The 16,579-nt window shown below is 45.3% G+C and overlaps 1 protein-coding gene across 9 annotated transcripts; it reads left to right on the top strand.

Moving 5' to 3' along the window:
• The first annotated feature begins 449 nt into the window (after positions 1-449).
• LOC136512485 (BRCA1-associated RING domain protein 1-like) lies at positions 450-5,405 on the top strand. Of its 9 annotated transcripts, XM_066506439.1 has the most exons (16): positions 450-681; positions 1,447-1,502; positions 1,637-1,881; positions 1,969-2,072; positions 2,303-2,515; positions 2,585-2,688; positions 2,771-2,861; positions 2,952-3,050; positions 3,136-3,231; positions 3,329-3,427; positions 3,531-3,626; positions 3,736-3,831; positions 3,949-4,078; positions 4,272-4,437; positions 4,641-4,762; positions 4,858-5,405. In XM_066506439.1, the coding sequence occupies exons 4-16, from the start codon at positions 1,984-1,986 to the stop codon at positions 5,206-5,208; spliced, it is 1,752 nt and encodes a 583-aa protein (XP_066362536.1). In that variant the 5' UTR covers positions 450-681; positions 1,447-1,502; positions 1,637-1,881; positions 1,969-1,983; the 3' UTR covers positions 5,209-5,405. The 9 variants fall into 9 exon arrangements, with proteins under 9 accessions (XP_066362536.1, XP_066362538.1, XP_066362537.1 ...); XM_066506441.1 differs by lacking the exon at positions 1,447-1,502 and having other exon boundaries at positions 1,644-1,881; XM_066506440.1 differs by lacking the exon at positions 1,447-1,502 and having other exon boundaries at positions 1,972-2,072.
• Positions 5,406-16,579: the final 11,174 nt, after the last annotated feature.

The raw sequence follows: 16,579 nt of genomic DNA, 5'->3' as shown, positions 1-16,579 counted from the left end.
TCACAGGGAAGCCATTTTGCCAAACGGTTTACCAAAACCACTTCAGCTCTACCGGTGGAACTGTTCGTGGAGCTGAAACCAAAAAAAAAACTTCACAAGTGAAGTAAAACCCTGCTAAATGAAGCATTAGTACTTTATATATGTGCCGTAAGATTCAATAGCACACTAAATTTTTTGAAATCTAAACGGGGCCTGACTACCTCTACTCTCGGGCCCAGTTTAGATGCAAAATTTTTGGCAAAATGCAGCTGTAGCATTTTTCGTTGTTATTTGGTAATTAGTGTCCAATCATAGTCTAATTAGACTTAAAAGATTTATCTCGTGGATTTCGTCTAAATTGTGTAATTAATTTATTTTTTATTTATATTTAATAATCTTGAAAAATTTGACAACATGAAGTGGAACTGCCTCTGTCTCCGCTGGCTTTCTCCGTGCCCCCTGACATTTATTGCCAACGCTGCACGCTTGCCCCTGTCACCTCACCTCGAGCTGAGGGAACGAAACGAATACGAACCGGCCGGAGCGGCGAAATCCCGGCAAGGCTTGAAACGTGCTTGCGGTTGCGGGCGGCCACAAGAGGTGAGTGAGGAGTGAGCAGTGAGCGCTGGCGAGAGGGGCAACGGCCTCGGCCCGACGGCTATCATGTGGCGGATGCGCCACCGCGATCGGCCCGCCGTCCAGGTGAGCCAAAAGTGCACCACCCCGCTCGCCATCGCCACAGCCGCCGCCGCCGCTTCCGCTTCCGCTCCTCCCTCTCTCACGTTTCGCTGCCTGCTTCGAGTGGCCGTTTCTCTTTCTCCGTATCGTCCTCGTCGCGTCTCCGTCTTCTCCGTTTCCCTCGCTTGTTATGCCTGGTCTCGTGCCGGTCACCTCGCTCGCAGTAAATGGTCTGGGCATGCCGGATCATGGCAGCGCGAGTTGGGACGGGACGGGAGGCGTCGGCCGGCTAGGTCACAACAACTGCAGTACCGATTGTTGTCAACAACAACAACAAAAAAGTACAGTACCGATTTTGTGAACAGGGTCAGGGTTCTTGCTAGTTTTGGTGGTTTTTGGTACCTGTCTTACCATTTCCAATCTCGACCGGCGTCCAAAGTGCCTTTTCCTTTCTCTTTGCCAAATTTGGGGGCAACAATTTGGCCATGGACCCTTCTTTTATCATCGACCCTTCTTTTGTCGAAAGTACTAGTCTCTTGCCCAGATAGAGTGAAAAACAATGTCTCCATCAGTAGAACAAGTACAAGACACATTTTAATCTAGGTTTGTCACCACGAGCCATAATAATCTCTGAAATGTAATTGGTTAGGGTTTGTTTTTCTTTCACACGTCCATGACTTCTGATTCATCAAGAATGCCACATGTCTGATGTTAGTTAACAGTCTCATGATTTTTAAACATATCTATCTAGTCCACCATCTTTAATTTTGACCTTGATGTTGGTCACAGCTCTACGACCAGTAGATACAGGGTCTGCTACTTATGTGGACAAGACATAATGCGTGGTAAAAGAAAAATCAACTCTCCAACTCAACCCGGATTCAAACAGGATCTTTCAGCCGTTTTTGTTCACCTTTGTTTCAAAGTTTGATGCATCCAGATTTATGTTCAACTTTCTGTGGATTGATTTCTATTATAGAACACAGATGCATCACCGTTGAAAGGTCAAATCTTAAAAGCTGTGGCAGATGCAGGGGGATTACCATCCCCTGACAGTAAGCAAAGCAAAATAGGACCTGGAGGACCTAACAAGCGCTCACGAAAAGAAAACAACGTGTCTTGTCCCAAGATGCCGGACGCGCTACTGAGTGGAAGAGATTGCCAACTCCAATCAATTTATTTGAAGACGAATGTGTTTTTTGTCATTCATTTAGAACGACCGAGGTGATACAATTTAAATCATTTTGCAGCTATCTTTCAGAGCTGATGTTTTGAAGGCATCTAACTGGTACTGTCTCCCCTCTGTTCCAGTAGTTTCATGGTCCGATGGTACGTTATCTAAACGGAAGAGTTTTGTCCATTGACGAGGGCAACTCATCAAATGCCACCTATGTCCATAAGAAATGCATCGAGTGGTAGAGTTCTGTCTTTTGTGTAGACTGTGCAACTCTTTATATTAATCTACATTATATTAATCTACATGATTTAGATATTATCATCATGTCATTTTCACTGCAGATTTAAGACGCAACCACGTTCCCTTTTTTTAGAAAAAAATCTGTTCAGTTCAATTTTAATGTAAAGGACTGCTTGGCTATGGTGATACAGCCTTTCATATTCTGTTCCTACTGATTTTTTTATGAAGGGCTCCTAAAGTATGGTTTGATGGTGACGTTGTTATGAACTTGGAGTCAGAAATTAGACGTGCTTCAGGACTGAGATGCAGAAGATGTGGACTCCTGGGAGCAGCCCTTGGTTGTTATGAGAAGCACTGCAGGAAGAGTTATCACGTTCCATGTGCAGTTCAGATAATTGATTGCCGCTGGGATGTTGTTAGCTCTTTTCCTTTGATCCAAAGGTTTCTTTACTACTTATGACCAATGTCATATATATATTCTGACATGCTTAATTTTATTTTACGTGGTAGGCTAAAGGCCATGTGTTGTGCCCTGAACATGTTTCAAAGACTCTACCATGTGATAAGCTGCGGACACATAGAAAGGAGAATTACAGTTCTTCCCTGCGACAAAGGTATTGTGATCATTCTTTGCTCTTCTTGGGAGATATGTAGATGTTGCAATTCATGTAATCTGTATTGTATTTTTCTTTCTAGCCACTGTTCATGCAAAGAAGAACCTCTCACCAATTTCGAAGAGGAAGGTCAGCAATCTCATTTGCATAACACCACAAGTTCTTTCTCGCCTGTAGGGTAAATGCATTTCTTCACCTCCATAGATTCATTAAATTTTTGTAAGAAACATCCATATTTCATTTCTACAATTTCGTGGTTTCAGCAAATGTGCAGATAAGGAAGGAAATCTTTATGTTCGTCATAGGGAAACTCAACAAACTGATCAGCTTAACACTTCAAATACTTCCTTGTTCCCACATAGGTATGTGAATTGTAATGTCATGCAAATATAGATATTAGAGACCTTGTGATTAATATATAATCTCTGTGCTGTATTCCCCCCCAAGCCAACCTTCTCACAAAGAAGGAATTTCTCCCAATAGCTCAAGGGGTGGCAAACAAATGGATCAGCTTAACTCCATGAGTTCTTGCTTGCCTGGCAGGTACATGATATTTATTCATCTTTCCTTTGGGTATACTTTAAAGGTTCATAATAATTTTATCTATCACCCATTTCCATTTCCATAATTGGTGGTTCAGCCTGTATACAAAAAAGGAAGAAAATTTTGACAATCATCAAAGGAAAAATCAACAAACAGATCAGCTTAACATTTCAAATCCTTTCTATTTGCCTCAGAGGTATGTGATTTCGTCATGTTTGCTATGTGATATGTAATGTAGATTTTGGAGTTCATCTGATAAATATATAATCTCTGTGTTGTCTTTTTCATGTTTTTCTTAGCCAACATTCTCAAAAAGAAGGAATTTCCACCAATAACTCAAGGGATGGACAAATAGATCAGCTTGACACCTCAAGTTCTTCTTCCTTGCCACTAGGGTATGTCATGTTTCTTCTTCCTTCTTAAGACAAAGTTTCCTGGTTACTTAGCTTAACTATTCAATAGTCTTTGATTTTGGTAATTCTTTATTGTGTTTCTTGATTCTAGCCAACATTCATACGACAAAGCAACTTCCAAGAATCGTGAAAGGGATAATCAACGAACACATGAGTGTAACACCTCAAATTTATCCTCGCCTCAGAGGTACATGATCTTTTTAGATCTTGGCCCTTCTTGGGAGATTACATAAAGGTTGTTGGTCATTGAGCAGTCATTAATTATTTAATTATAATTATTTTCTCTTGTATCCCATCATTCCAGCTGTCATCCAGCCGAAGGAATTTCTATTGCTTTCCAAGGGGAAGAAACAACTGCAGATCAGCCTGACGCATCGAGCTGCCCTTCTGATCAATTGGTTTTGTTTGGCTTGACATTAAGTGTGTCGGAGAAGGTAACATAGAATAAAGTAGCAAAATAAGCCAGTTTTAAAAGGCGTTTCATGGATGGATAACATGTTTTGTATGTTCCATTCGAATCCATCTTTATGGATAAATGTGGTGCAAGAAATTGTTTGCTGCATGCATTACTAATGATTTCTGTTCCATTCCAGCTCATGACCAATTTCCTTCACCCTTGTTGGACAGGATTTCTTGCAAAAGTTTGCGTGTTTGACCAACGCGAAGCTGATAGAAGAGTGGTCAAAAGATGTGACCCATGTCATTGTGGCCAAAGGTGCTGGTAGCTCATGGAGCAGATCATTTGAAGTCCTCATGGCCATACTGCTTGGGAGATGGGTTGTCCATTTTGAATGTTAGTACGCTATCTATCTGCTACAGTTCCATATGTGAGCTTTTCTTTTGTATGGTATGTTTTGAGTCTACGTTTTACTTGTTTGAAGCTGCTGGATCTTATCTCCTTCCCATGTACAGTACCCTCGGAGTCATGAATTGGGGGCATCGAAGATCATCAGAGGAGTTTATCCTTTGCTGATGCTTCTGACCTTGCTCTTTCAGGGGTTGCGGGCTGCTTGGGGACACATCCAGGTCCAGAAGCTTCTTACGAGGTAGCATTCAGCATGGATTCAGTCAGAACAATCGACGGGCCAAAGAAGGGAAGAATGCGAGCAGCTGAAGGGGTATGTTATCTAGCACTGGCGATCATTCAACACAGGAATCCATTCATTGACCTAAGCTGATCGCTGCATCTCGATTCTTCGTTTCATGCTTGCAGGCACCAAATCTGTTTTCGGGACTGTGTTTCTGCCTGAGCGACTACATGAACCCTGACAACAGAGACCGCATGCGAGACCTCATAGCCTCAGCCGAAGGGCGGGTGCTGGAGAGACGCGACCTGCACTTGCAACTAATAAAAAACCCTGATGATGACTCTTCCGTGAGGCGGTACTTCGTCTACGACGTCGATGCGCCCGAGGAATTCAGCTTGAGCACGCTGCGCAAGGAAACTGAGGTGAGAGAGCAAGCGGTGGCGGGGGCGCAGGTGATCTGCCACCTCAAGGCGTTGGATGCCATCGCGGCTTATGACGCGGAGATTCTGAACGCGAAGGACAGCTTCACGTCGTGAATGTGCGCGTAGGTGGGAGAAGGCGATACAAAGTTGTCCCTTTTGTTTTGCAATGCAGAGGACGACGAAGGCTGGCCGATGTATATGTACATTGATTGGTTGTCGCTTTGGCACTTGCTCAAGTAAGTTTCAGGATGGTCCAGAAATGTTAATATATATCATGTACTCGTAGCTGTTCGCGTGCTGCTTAAGTCACTTCGGAGGTGTATTTGCTCTAAGGCTTTGTTTGATGCATGCGTATCCACTTCAATCCATATGTGTTGGAGTAGAACAGAATAAAATTTACCTACTCCAATCTATTTCAACACGATTGAATTGAGATGAATATATGCGTATCCAAACAAGGTCTTAAGCACACGTAGCTTCACCCCTGACCGCTTTCGTTTTGGTGGTATGGTGGGTGCTGGTGGCACTAATTCTGTCTGTCGTGCGTGATGATCCGGTGGGTCTTACGGCCTTCGGAACAAAGCTGTTTTTTTTGTTTGTGTTGGTGACCCGCAGGGCCCAATGAAAGTGCGGAACGAACTAAAACATGAATGTTCTTTTTTTCTATAAGATAAGATAGCATGGCTAATAATAAATATTTGATTGTTGGCTGTATATTATTGTCATATTATCTACAGTGTTCTAATATAACACCATTAGCTGATCTATCTTACTTCGGCGCCATGTTCACTGTACTAATTAGAGAGAATTCTCAGATTGCCACTCAAATCTATAACAACCCCCTTGTTGCCATTTCAAATTATAGACTTCCCTCACTGCTCTGGAATCCTCAATCCCCTCGACGGTAACTAATTTCATCTCATGGACACAGAGACATCCACTCATAACGAACCAGTGGATGCTCGATTGAATTCAGATCATTAAGTTGCCTTCTCTCTGTCTACCATTGGCCCACTCGATTGGGTTCAGATCAGCCTTGTCTTTGTCTACCAGAGGTGAGGATATTCCTCATTTTCGTATGCCCCTATCGGCTACTGCAAATCTACATTGAAATACAACCAAATTTGCAACTTCGTATTGTTCAGGCTTATATGACAGCCTCTAAGGGCTAGATGCAAATAAATTGCACCGCACAAGCCTAGAGGCAGGATAATGAAGGCAACCAAACAGATCTACAGAGCCTTCTATTGTTTAACCGGGTATGCTCTGTAGTTACTCGACATGTTCAGCAAAACTCTAATCGTCAAACAGTGCGAACATAAGGTTGACAAGTACCCTTGTGTGTTCGTTTTGTGATGAGTGATTGTCAATGTGATCCACGAAGTAGGTTGAGTGGTGACTAACCCTACCATGGCGAAAGCTATGTGTGCGACATGTCTTTTGGCTTGTGTTGTGCAGGTGTGGAGCTCGGATGCGGTGGTCGACGGCGAGGTGAAGGTCAAGGAGGACGTGCCGTGCCGACAGACCGGGAGCGGTGAAGGACGGACGTGAGGCTTGGACCGAGGGACTCAGAGGCCGGGTGACTAGCCGCGGTGGCTGACACTTGGGACATCGACAAGTGCAAGAAGACATGGAGTGACGGTGTTAACCGGGTCAAGACGGCGGACGCGTGAGTCGAGCGAGGCTCAGGAGGACTTGGCGGGCCGGCCGGTCGAGGACGGCGGTGACACGCGTCGGATGGCGGGGGATGCGTATGGAGAACGCTACTCGCGGACGGTTTGATGGTTTGGACCTCAAAACCATCGGATGGACGGTTTACGGGTTTGGGCGTCAAAACCCGGGCGGAGGTTCCGAGGAGGGACGGACGGCACGTGGCGGCATCGGGGAGTTCGCGTCGAGGCGAAGCTACCGATGAGAAGGCGCGGTGGCCGTCGGATCAAGATTACACCGGGTTGGACAACAACGCCCTTGGGCTTAGCGGTTCAACTCATTTGTATCCAGGGGCAAAACTGGGAATGTGTAATAGCCCTGTTAAATAGGATGAGGGAGCCCCCATCTCCCTCACCTCCTCTAGTTTTCATTTTCTCCTTTAGGGTTTCTTCCTCTAGTTTGCTCCCATGTATGAGAGAGGTCCACAACTCAAATTGTGACTTGGTTTTGAAGGAATCGGTGGCCGTAACCACCGTATGCCCTCCGGGATTCATGATTTAGTTGTGTTCTTGATGTAATTTTGGTGTTCTTCACGAGCTCCTTTTGTCCCTTCTTGTTTCCCCTCTCGTTTCTTCGTTTTGGGATGGTTTTGGTTCGTTCTTGTTGCCTTGGATCAATCAATGACATGAGTAGAAGCTTTCCACCGAAGAAAATCCACTAATTCCTCACGAGATCGCAGATCCGGGCAATTTTAGTTCTTGACCTATTTTTTGGGGGATTCTTTAATTCCTTCGATTCACGGAGCTAGAATTTGTCTCGGGCCATGATCCTTTAGAGGTTTCCTTTCTACTCGCTTGTGAACCCTTGTGCAAAGTTTCAAGTCATTTGGAGTTGATTTGATCAAGTTATGGCTTGATTTGATTTTTCCTGAGAAACTGCTCGCTCATACCGGACGCGTCCGATATGATCTAGGACGTGTCCGATATTTCTCACTTTGGAGTTTTGAGCTGAAATTTGGTGGAGATCTTCCCTTGGTGTCTAAAGAGCTATGGTTAAAATTTTATGATTTTTGGACACCGTTTGACGGGGTTTTGGATTTTTCTCTTTTGGTCAGCTTGCTGCTGAAACTACCTGACGTGTCCGAGATCATACCGGACGTGTCCGAAAATACCGGACGTGTCCGACATAATACCGGACGTGTACGATATTTGCAGGGGCAGTGCTGTTCTTTGCTCGTTTGGGCTCCGATCTGTGTTCCGTTTGCTTTGTGGTGACCCGCTGTGTTCTAAGGGAGCATCCACCCTTCTCTAGGGTCGTGGTCATCAAGTATATCGTGTATGCTTTTTGGGGATTGATATTGGGACAGTTGTCGAAGATTTTGAAAGAAATTTGAGGCTCCCATTCACCCCCCTCTGGTCGCCGTTTCCGGTCCTTCAATTGGTATCGGAGCCGGTTAAGGATCATTCCACCTTAATCGGTCCGTGATCCACGAAGGCGACATAGAGCGTGGTTCCGGCAAACCACCGCACTTTGATGGGTCCAACTATCCTTATTGGAAGATCCGCATGTCTGCGCATCTCCAGGGGATTGATTGGCTCGTCTGGGAAATTTGCGAGGATGCTACGTACGTTGTGCTCCCTGTTGCGGCCCGTACCACCCAGGATCACAAGGATCGGCATAACACAAATAGCAAAGCTCGCAGTGTGCTTTTCTCGAGTCTTTCGCTTTCTGAGTTCGAGCGTGTCTCCGATTACACTACAGCTCGAGAGATCTGGGTGAGGTTTCAGAGCTATCACGAGGGGACCGCATAGGTCAAGACCAGACTCTACGAGACGTACAAGCGTGAGTACGAGAACTTCTCTCAGCTTGATGGCGAGTCCATCGATGCCATGTTTTCCTGCTTTTAGACTATCGTCAACAAAATGAAAGCGAACAAGGCCAACTTACCTTATAGTGATCATGAGAGGGCGCTCAAGCTTCTCTATGCCCTTGATTGAAAGGTATGGGATGTGAAGGTGTCGGCGATCATCGAGTCGGCCAACTACGACACCTTCACCGTCGACGAGCTTTTCAGCAAGCTCAAGTCCACAGAGATCGACTACCAAACCCAAGCCAAGCTCAAGAATCCTTCTGCACCAACCATGGCTTTGGTCTCAGGTAGTGGTTCAAGTTCATTGACTAACCCTTCACAAGCTTCTTTCTCTTTGTCGTGCTTGATGTCAGTCACAGAGGAGCAGCTGGAGTCTCTTGGGGATGATGAGTTGACACTCGTCATCAGTCGGTTCTCTCGGTTTCACAACAACCGTTTGAACCGCCGACGCAGTGGTGGCCCGAAGGAGGGATGCTATGGATGTGGAGATCCGGACCACTTTGTCACGCACTGCCCCAAGAAGAAGCCCTTCACCAACAAGTACGACTCCGGCAAGCGCAAGGATAAGCGCGACTACACCTCCGGCAAGCACAAGGCCAAGGGCGGCTTCGACAAGGAGGCGATCAAGAAGGCGTACCGCAGGAAGGCCAAAGCTCAAGAACGCGCCTTCCTCGCCTCCCTCAGCGACCTCGACGACGACTCCAACGATGATCACTCTTCTTCTCCCTTGACCGACGATGAGTCCGAGAAGAAGCGCGAGGACAAGCTCAACGGTCTCTGCTTTGTTGCCGGTGCAAACCGTGGTGGGTTTTGCACTATGGCGGTTGACGGTGGAGCAAAGCTCAAAAAGGATGTCGACGTCGACGACGACGAAAATGAGGTACCGCCCACACTTGACTCACTTATGCTTGAGCTTGATACTATGAATGATACATTGATGAGTCAAGATAAGTTGCTTAAGCGTGCTGCCCGCGAGAGAAAAGAGTTTAAGGACCAGCTAGAGGTTGCTTTGAAGGAGTTGGAGCTTGCCAAGAGTGGTGTAGTGGTGTCAGAGGAGGAGTGCGATGAGTGCGCTATACACATGTCTAACCTCTCTGACTTGCAATCCAAGTATACTGTTTTGCTTGATGAATGTGATGAGCTGAAGTCTCGTTCTGGGTTGCTCGGTGCATGCAAGTCCTGCTCAGGCTTGCAATCTGAGTTGGCAGAGAAGGTTGCCAAACTTGCTGAGTTTGAGAAGGCCAACTCAGATAGCACCACCACTATATGTGTTCGATGTGAAGCTTTGGTGTTGGAGCTTGAGTCCTGCAGGCACGACAAGATGGGAGCCGAGGAAGAAAACACACAACTTCGGTCCATCTTGAGCTGGGTGTCGTGCAGTGAGCCTCAGTTGGGCATGATGGTGAGCCAGTTCAGGCGGGGAACTGACTCATCGGGAGTAGGCTTTGCTATAGGTGGGAAGGGTGAGCATGTCTATGGCAAGGTTGGTGAACATAGTGGTTTGAACCCAAGTGAGAAACCCACCAACACTCCCAAATTGATCAAGATCCCTCCACCAGAGTCTACCAAGCCTATGATCAAAGATGGTGTGTTTGAAGAACCACCAAAAGCTCCACCATCCAAGCAAGTTTGGGTTCCCAAACCGAACCACTTTCGGAACTCACTCGATACTCTACCCAACATCTCTAGTGCACCCCTTCCTAAAGCCAAAAAGCCTCAGAGAGTGAACCACATCCACAAGAGAGTGAGTCAACCACCATCCAAGAGAGAGGTGAGGTACCACTGTGACTATTGCCATAGAGATGGTCATTTGGCTGAGTTTTGCTTTAGGAGGAAGAGAGATGAGCGGCGCGAGTATGAGTTGAACAACCGGAACATGTACCGTCCTCCCCATGGCGTACATGTACCGCCTGTTTAGAGGCACAGTGTTAGGCCTAGAGGTGCAATGCCTCAAGGTGCTAGGCCTCAGGTGGCGAGACCACATGGTGGTCGTGCCCGGCGTGGCCCAAGTCATGATCTATATGACTCTGGACCTCGCGGCGGTGGCTTTCAGTCCCACACTCCTAGCAGACCACGTTTTTCCCCACGTGGTGATCGCTTCTCTCCAATGGGACATGGCATGTATGGTGTTTTTCCTAACACTTTTCTAGGGCAAATGACTCAACACTGGTATTCTCCTCATTTCACTAACCCCAGTGTTGTGCCATTTGCTCACCCCCTGTCTTTCTATTGATGCAGAGCGGAGGCCTGGAGAACACATGGCTTGTTGATTCCGGCTGTTCGCGCCCCATGACCGGAAGTTCCAAATGGTTCTCCAGCCTCGACCCCATGCAATACAAGGAGTACATCACATTTGGGGACAATAGCAAAGGTAAGGTGCTGTCTCGTGGGACCATTCGGGTAAATGAGTCTTTTATCTTGAAGGACATTGCTTTGGTTTCAAGCCTGCATTTCAATTTGCTCTCTGTTTCGCAACTCCTTCAAGATGGGTTTGAGGTGCGCTTTAAGACTAGACTTTCTCGTGTGCTCGATTCTCAGGGACATCTAGTTTGTCAGATCGTTCCTTTCGGCCGAGTTTTCAGAGCTGATTTCTCTCAGTCTTTCGGTTCTTCTCGCTGTTTGGTTACCGGATCTTCTTCTGATTTGTGGAAGTGGCATAGGAGACTTGGTCACTTGAGCTTCGATCTCCTAGTGAGGTTGAGTTCTCTTGACATGATCCGAGGATTGCCCAAACTTAAGTTTGAGAAGGATCTGGTATGCCATCCCTGTCGCCACGGGAAGATGGTGGCTGCTTCCCATCCTCCAGTGACTCAGGTCATGACCATGAGACCCGGTGAGCTACTCCATATGGACACTGTTGGTCTAGCTCGGGTTCGGTCAGAGGGAGGGAAGTGGTACGTTCTTATGATTGTGGATGATTTTTCTCGCTATTCTTGGGTGTTTTTCATGGAGGGCAAGGACGAAGCGTTTTCTCATGCTCGTGACTTGATCTTGAGGTTGCAAACTGAGTTACCAAAGTGAAAGTGCATCTAGCCCTTTAGTGGGTTTTGGATGATTGAATAACAACGTGATTAAAGAACTAACCCATTTGCTAAGTGTGGATAGGTAATAGGTTATCTCACAGGTACTTAATGAAAGCCAAAATGATGTGTTGTTGTATAAACAATCTAGTTCAAAGCACAAGACAACAATGCAAATGGAATTCATGCAAATGCTTGTTTATTGTGGGATTTCCATATACTATGTGAAAGCAAGCTCGTGAGTATTAGTTAATGAGACATGAGGGATTGCATATGGAATGGTCTCATATTTGAAGCTTGCTAAATTGAAATGAAAAAGATAATAATACATATGAATGAATGATTCAACACAAGATGTGACTTAATGGCTTGAGATGGTGAAGATAGCAAGGAAAGGCTTCAAGGTACTAAGCAAGGGTGAAGGGCAAGCGATGGCTTGGCGGCCGAAGAACCTAGCTAGGGTGAAGAAGAAAGTACTTGCATTTAGTTGAGGTACTAATTAAGCTAAGATGGTCATATTGATGTGAAGGATCAAATCTATATTGGACAAGTTGATTAAAGTGACTTGATGCATTTGGAGTTATTCATATTTGATGAATGGAATCAAGTCACATGCTCAAGATGGCTATGCTCAAGTGAAAAGATCAATATTGGCATGTTGGCACCCTCACTTGATGAAGATTGAAAGACACGGCATCAATTTAAAGAAGATCAACTCAAAAGGTTTAATTTCGTTTTTCTTTTGATCTTGAGTTAATAGGTATGCCGTACTATTAAGAGGGATGCAAGTTTAGGTGGTCTGAGGAAGATAGAGTGCTCAAGCATAATAATTAAATCAAAAGAGAGACACTCTAGCACTTCACGAGCACAAAGAATAATTTTCTGTGACTGTCGGTGTCGGAAGTCCCGACGTAAGCCGGAACTCCCGACAGTCGGAAGTCCCGACGTAAGCCGGAACTCCCGACAGTCGGAAGTCATGACTCTTGCCAGAAGTGCTGACTCCCAGTCACTGCCTGTGCGATGACTGTGGACATCGGAAGTCCCGATGTGAGTCAGAACTCCCGACAGTCGGAAGTCCCGACCCAAGCCGGGAGTCCCGGCATCGATGGTTCTACTGACCTGCTGACTGTGCACGTCGGAAGTCCCGACGTTCGTCGGAAGTTCCGACCGTCGGAAGTCCCGACGTTCGTCGGAAGTTCCGACGTTGGCTGTCTCGAGTGGACTTTGACCTCGCATGAACAGTGTTTTCTTCATACGTTGGAAGTCCCGAGATCTGCGTAGAAACTCCCGACATAGATCTGAACGGTTAGATTTTGCCTTGGAGTATATATATACCCGTCTCCTCCATTCTAACCGTTGCCCACTCACTTCATTGCAACGAACACTCGGCCAAAATAGCCCCCAAGCATTCTAGGCTCCCCTCTCTTCACTCCTTTGCTTCCAACTTTGATTCCCAAAGGGTTTGAGTGATTGGAGAGTGGATTGAGTGAGAAAACACTTTGAGCAAGCTTGAGCACTTGATTTCTTCGTCAAGCCGGTTTGATTTGCATTTGTTACTCTTGGGGATTTTCCCCTAGCCGGCTAGACGTCGCCTAAGAGCTTCCATCTTGTGGAAGAGCCTTGGGAAGTTTGTATTACCCTTGTTTTCTAGTGAAGAAACTCAAGTGACCTTTGTGGTATCCTTGAGTGAGGCAAGGAGGTGGAAGAGACTCCGACCAAAGTGGTCACCTCAACAACGAGGACGTAGGAGCTCCTTTGTGGGGCTGCCGAACCTCGGGATAAATTCTTGTCTCCCGCGTGCTTGTTGTTGTTGTGATTTGCTCGAATTTACATGTATTTGGTTATCTTCCTCTCTCTAGCTATTTCTTAGGGTTTGGGCCTCGATCTACGGAGTGGTGGCTTATCAACGTCAAGAGAGTGACCCAACACCTTACCTTACCACTAGGAAGTGGGTCTATAAGTTATCGGCATCACAAAGTTCATTTTAGCACTTGTAGTTCATTTCCCGTAGGGGTCGGAAGTGCTGACAATTTGTGTTGGAAGTTCTGACCCAAACTGTCAGGACTTCTGACACGTCGGAAGTTCTGACCCAAACGTCGGGACTTCTGACACGTCGGAAGTTCTGACCCAAACTGTCGGGACTTCCAACATTAACTGACTAGTGCATTTTGATTCAACTCTTTGGTTGCCGTTGTTTGGCTCCCTAGGTTTATCTAGTGTCTTTTATATACTTTGTGGCTAACTTGTGAGGGGTTGTATTACTTTGATTTGGAGTTTCCATTTTGGAAACTCCTATTACTAATCGTTTCCGCTTTTAAAGGTGTTGATTTTTCAGAAATGCCTATTCACCCCCCTCTAGGCGACATCCTAGATCCTTTCAATTGGTATCGGAGCGAGGTTCTCACCTAAAGCTTCACCGCCATGAGAAAAGGATGTCGACACCTATCGAGTTGGAGCCGATGCTTCTCCAAAATGATGGTTCAAACTTTCTACCTTGGTCAATTCATGTACTCAATGCTTTTAGAGATATTAGTCCTCTTGTTGAGCATATTGTGTTTGCAAGCATACCTCTTCCTATAGTTGATTGGAGCAACTATAAGAATTTATCAAAAGAGGAAGAAATATGCGTGCAACTCAATGCTCAAGCTATTAATATCATTTTGAGTACATTGAGTGCAGAGGTTCAAGATGAGGCAATATTCAACGGACAACCACCTCCTAAGAGTGCTCATCTCATTTGGACCAAACTCGTTGAGGTATATGGAAAATCCAAATGCGATGATGCACTTGAGGTCGAGTCAATGGAAAATATGTCCATTATGTCTTCATGCGGCGAAGAAGCCTCACAAGACCTCAAGAGCATCGAGCCAGAGCAAAAGGTGCAAGCCGAGGCGATTGCGCTGTCTACAAGCACATACCGGACATGTTCGGTATCCCTACCAAACGTGTCCGGTATGGCTGAGGCAGCTAGACAGCAGGCAGTCTGTGATGATGAGGCTCAAGCCCGGTGGCGGCCAAGTGATGAGTCAACCTCAGTATCTCATGATACTCATCACTTGTGTCTCATGGCCAAGAAAAGCAAGAAGAAGGCTAGCAAGAAAGATCAAGCCAAGGAGATAGCACGAGTAGATGATCAAGAAGAGAGTGATATTGAAATTGAAGATAGCTACACTCTTGATCATCTAAGCAACAAAGATAAGCTCATTCTCATGAAGCTAGTTGAGAAGAATGATGAGCTAGAGGAAGAAAATGAGAAACAAGAGCAATCACTTCAAAATCAAGAAAAGTTTCTCATCTCCAAATTGCAAGAGCTAAAGGCCATAAATGAGAGGTATGAAAAATTATCAATTGAGCATGTTTTAGTTACTAACTCCTCTTCTAGTGTTTCACAACTAGAGAAGGAAAACTTTGAGCTCAAGGCAAAATTAGATGAACTCTCAAGCAAATATAATGTGTTACAAGCAAACTATGTTCATCTCAAGTGCTCTCATGAAGAATTAGTAGAATCAAGCATCATGCTTGAGGTGGCTCATGAGGTTGTGATTACAACGGTAAAATCATCTCAACCTCCCACTCACACACTCACTTGTACACAATCTCAATTGAATATTTCTTGTGCTAATGAGTGTGCTTCTCAAGCAAGCCAATCTTCGATTGAGCAAAAGTTTATAGAAAATGTAGAGCTTAAGGAAGAAGTGGAAAGGCTAAAAAATGATGTGATTCGATTGAAGGGTAAGGAGAGAGCACAACCTTCTCAAGATAACCGTGTTAACATGGTGAAGAAGCTTGAGAAGGGTTCAAACCTTGCTTCCTCCAAATCCCAACAAAAGAATCACATTTCAAGCAAGGCCAACACAACCAAGAGCAAGAAACATGGAAAAAGACTATGCTATGGTTGTGGAGTGAATGGACATGAGATTACCATGTGTCCACACAAGAGTTGGGCCGACAAGTGTGAAGTGGCTGATCAAACGGCCTCAAACAAGTTGGCCAACCAAAGGAAAAGTGATGGACAAAGCACTTATCTCATGTGCAAGAAGTTGGGGCATCCAACCAAGAAATGCCCAATGTACAAGGAGGCAAGAAAGGAAGCCCAAGTTGCAACAAGAAGATGCTATGGATGCAATGAGATGGGCCACAAGGTTGATGGATGTCCATACAAGCAAAACAAGCATAGAGCAAACAAAGGTCGCATATGCTATGCTTGTGGAAGAAAGGGGCATCTAAGCTATGATTGCCCAAATGGTAACATCCCTAAGCCGAACACATTTGTTTATGATAATATGCTTAGGAAGACCACAAATAGAATTAGCACTAGCAAGGTGATGTGTTCACCACAAACTAGTACTAAGGCCATTTGGGTGCCTAAGCACTTGTTGACTAACCCAAAAGGACCCAACAAGAGTTGGGTACCAAAATGTGCTTAGGTTGATAATGTAGGTACTTGGTGGTGAGATGAAAGCTTCGGGGTGGTTGAGCAAGCAAATTGAAAATATTCACTCAATCTATCAATCAATTCTTATCATAATCTCATATATGGTTGACCCGAAGATAAATCAATGACCATATCGTTTACTTCATCTCTACCATTGGTAACAAGTACCTAAAAACCTTATAGGATAGCCACTTTGTGTTTAGTGCTCAATGGCTCACAAATAAGCATATTTGTGAAATAATCGGAAGTGACTAATTAGTTTCATTTAATAATTATCATGTTTGCCATGTGATGCTTTTAATGGCTCTCTAGTAGAGCAATGCATTTGTTCAGATGCAGGCATACAAGAAGTACTAGAGCTAAAACAAAGAATTACAAGCAGCGCTTCAATTGTTTCTGTCCTGCACCTATCGGACGTGTCCGGTATGGCCAGGGCAGAAAGGAAAAGTGTTTATGTTCTTCACATGCCGGACGTGTCCGGTATGTCTACCGGACGTGTCTGGTATGGCA

Source organism: Miscanthus floridulus, chromosome 16 (assembly GCF_019320115.1).
Source record: "Miscanthus floridulus cultivar M001 chromosome 16, ASM1932011v1, whole genome shotgun sequence".
NCBI lineage: Eukaryota > Viridiplantae > Streptophyta > Magnoliopsida > Poales > Poaceae > Miscanthus > Miscanthus floridulus.
Note: the sequence above shows the minus strand (reverse complement) of the source record. Positions and strands in the feature narration are given on the sequence as shown.